The 1,847-nt window shown below is 55.8% G+C and overlaps 1 protein-coding gene across 1 annotated transcript; it reads right to left on the bottom strand.

Annotated features, from left to right (window-relative positions):
• Window positions 1-987: 987 nt before the first annotated feature.
• On the bottom strand, window positions 988-1,411 carry LOC142419789 (feather keratin Cos2-3-like). Its single transcript, XM_075523068.1, has one exon. The coding sequence runs from the start codon at window positions 1,339-1,341 to the stop codon at window positions 988-990; it is 354 nt and encodes a 117-aa protein (XP_075379183.1). The 5' UTR covers window positions 1,342-1,411.
• Between the last annotated feature and the right edge of the window lie 436 nt (window positions 1,412-1,847).

The following is a 1,847-nucleotide window of genomic DNA, read 5'->3' as shown; positions in this document are numbered from 1 at the left end:
GCTGTCCACGCCCAGGCATGCTGACCATGGCGTCTAGATCAGGTGATGGAAGAGATGGGCAGGTGGAGCAGGGAGTGTAGGCCATCCCCAAGGCTATTTACCCATTCCCGATTCCTGCCATCCTTTGGGAACGTTGTCTGCTCAGCCTCCTTCCCCAGCACAGTTCCACCAAAAGCAAGAGGAGCATTCTTCCCCAAGAGTTTGTGGGACTGCTGACCTCCCCAGGGCCCACAGTTCCTCTCTGGAGGACTGCAGTTGTCAGGATTCCTGTTCACATGACATGCTCCAGGGCCAAGAGGGTATTTCTGAGCAGAGTCACAGCAAGGCAAGGCCATTGGCTGTGGAGCAACTAGGGTTGTCTTCCTCAGCTTCAAGAGGTATTGCCTGAAAGAGGGCTTGCTGTAGTGGGTCCCACCCTCCAGTCCCTCTAGGAGTGATGGAGGGTTCCCCTGTGCCCCCACCTAATTCCTTCTGCAAAGCAATGGCTTTCTTCGTCAGCAGTCAGTATGCGGATGGAAAGACCACCTAAGGGACACAGGCAGGGTTGCAGCAAATTTTAATGAGTCTTTTAAGAGGGAAAAGAGGTCACGGCGAGTGGAGGCCCCCAGTGCAGGGAGGAGCAGGAGCAGCCAAGAATCTGTTCCCCTTTTCCTGTGGCAGAGTTCCCACAAGGCATCTGTTGACATGACTGGCAAAGGGAGACAGGCTAGCACGTCACACCAGTCTGGTTTCTGGGGTACTCACAGCAGGTTTGATGGGAGCACAAGACAACAAAGAAAAGAGAGAAAAAGGGTGAGTGGAAGACAGGAAAGGTAGACATTGGCCATGTTTTCAGAGAGCCCAGGCTGTTCCCTTCCAGTCTTGCCCTTGCAGGACATACCAGAGATGGTCAGCTGCTCCTAAACCAACACCAGAAAGTTTGACCCTCTGTCCAGCAGCATGTTCTGAGTTCCTGGGGGTCCTTATCCAAGGCTGTTGCGACCATGTTTAGCAGGGGGGGCACCTGCTGCCACGGTAGTGGCTTGAAATGCAGGAGAGGTCACAGCACCCAGAGGTGATGGGCACTCCATCACAGCTGAGGATGCTGCCAACAGCAGCGGAGGTGGAGGAGCCAACAGCAGCGGAGGTGGAGGAGCCAACAGCAGCGGAGGTGGAGGAGCCCACAACGGTGTTCGGTGGGAAGGAGCTGAGGATGGGGCCAGGGAGAGTCACCACCGCGGGAGATGGCTGGATGACGACAGTGGAGTTCTGGCACTGCCTGACACAGGGCTCATTGCAGCTGTTGACCAGCGGGGTTGGGCCACAGAGGTGGCATGGCAGGCACCGGTCATAGCAGGACATGTCTCTGTGCTGGAGATGCACCTGGGAGAGAGGGCAGGGAGGAAGCAGAGCACAAGGATGGGTGAGGAGCAGCCTGGTTTCCTTGTCGCAAAGGAGGCAAGGTACTACTGAGTGGGGAGCTGGAGGCTTTACCAGGAGCCACAAGGTCTTCATCGCCCTATAAAGAGCAGCCTGACCCAAGAAGACTCCCTCCTAATTCATAACCCAAAAGCCCCCTCAGCCACGTCCTTCATGTCCTGCAATTGGAATCTCAGTCTGAGTGCCCAGCAACTGACCCTCCCTGCTGCTATTCCAGAGGGGCTTCCAAAAGAGACCCTCTTTCTGACAAGGGCTGTGCATAGTGGGTAAATTTTCTAAGTCTGTCTCCCCTCCTGAGTGTTTGTCTGCCTGAGCTAAGGTCCAGCTTGGAGACAGTGCAGCCAAGGCTTCCCCCCTTCCCTTTAGTGACCTCAGTGACATCATTGCCACAGAGCTCTTCTGGGAGAGCTCAGCCAGGGCTGATGTCC

The sequence above is a fragment of the Mycteria americana genome, chromosome 22 (genome assembly GCF_035582795.1).
Source record: "Mycteria americana isolate JAX WOST 10 ecotype Jacksonville Zoo and Gardens chromosome 22, USCA_MyAme_1.0, whole genome shotgun sequence".
Classification (NCBI taxonomy): domain Eukaryota; kingdom Metazoa; phylum Chordata; class Aves; order Ciconiiformes; family Ciconiidae; genus Mycteria; species Mycteria americana.
Note: the sequence above shows the minus strand (reverse complement) of the source record. Positions and strands in the feature narration are given on the sequence as shown.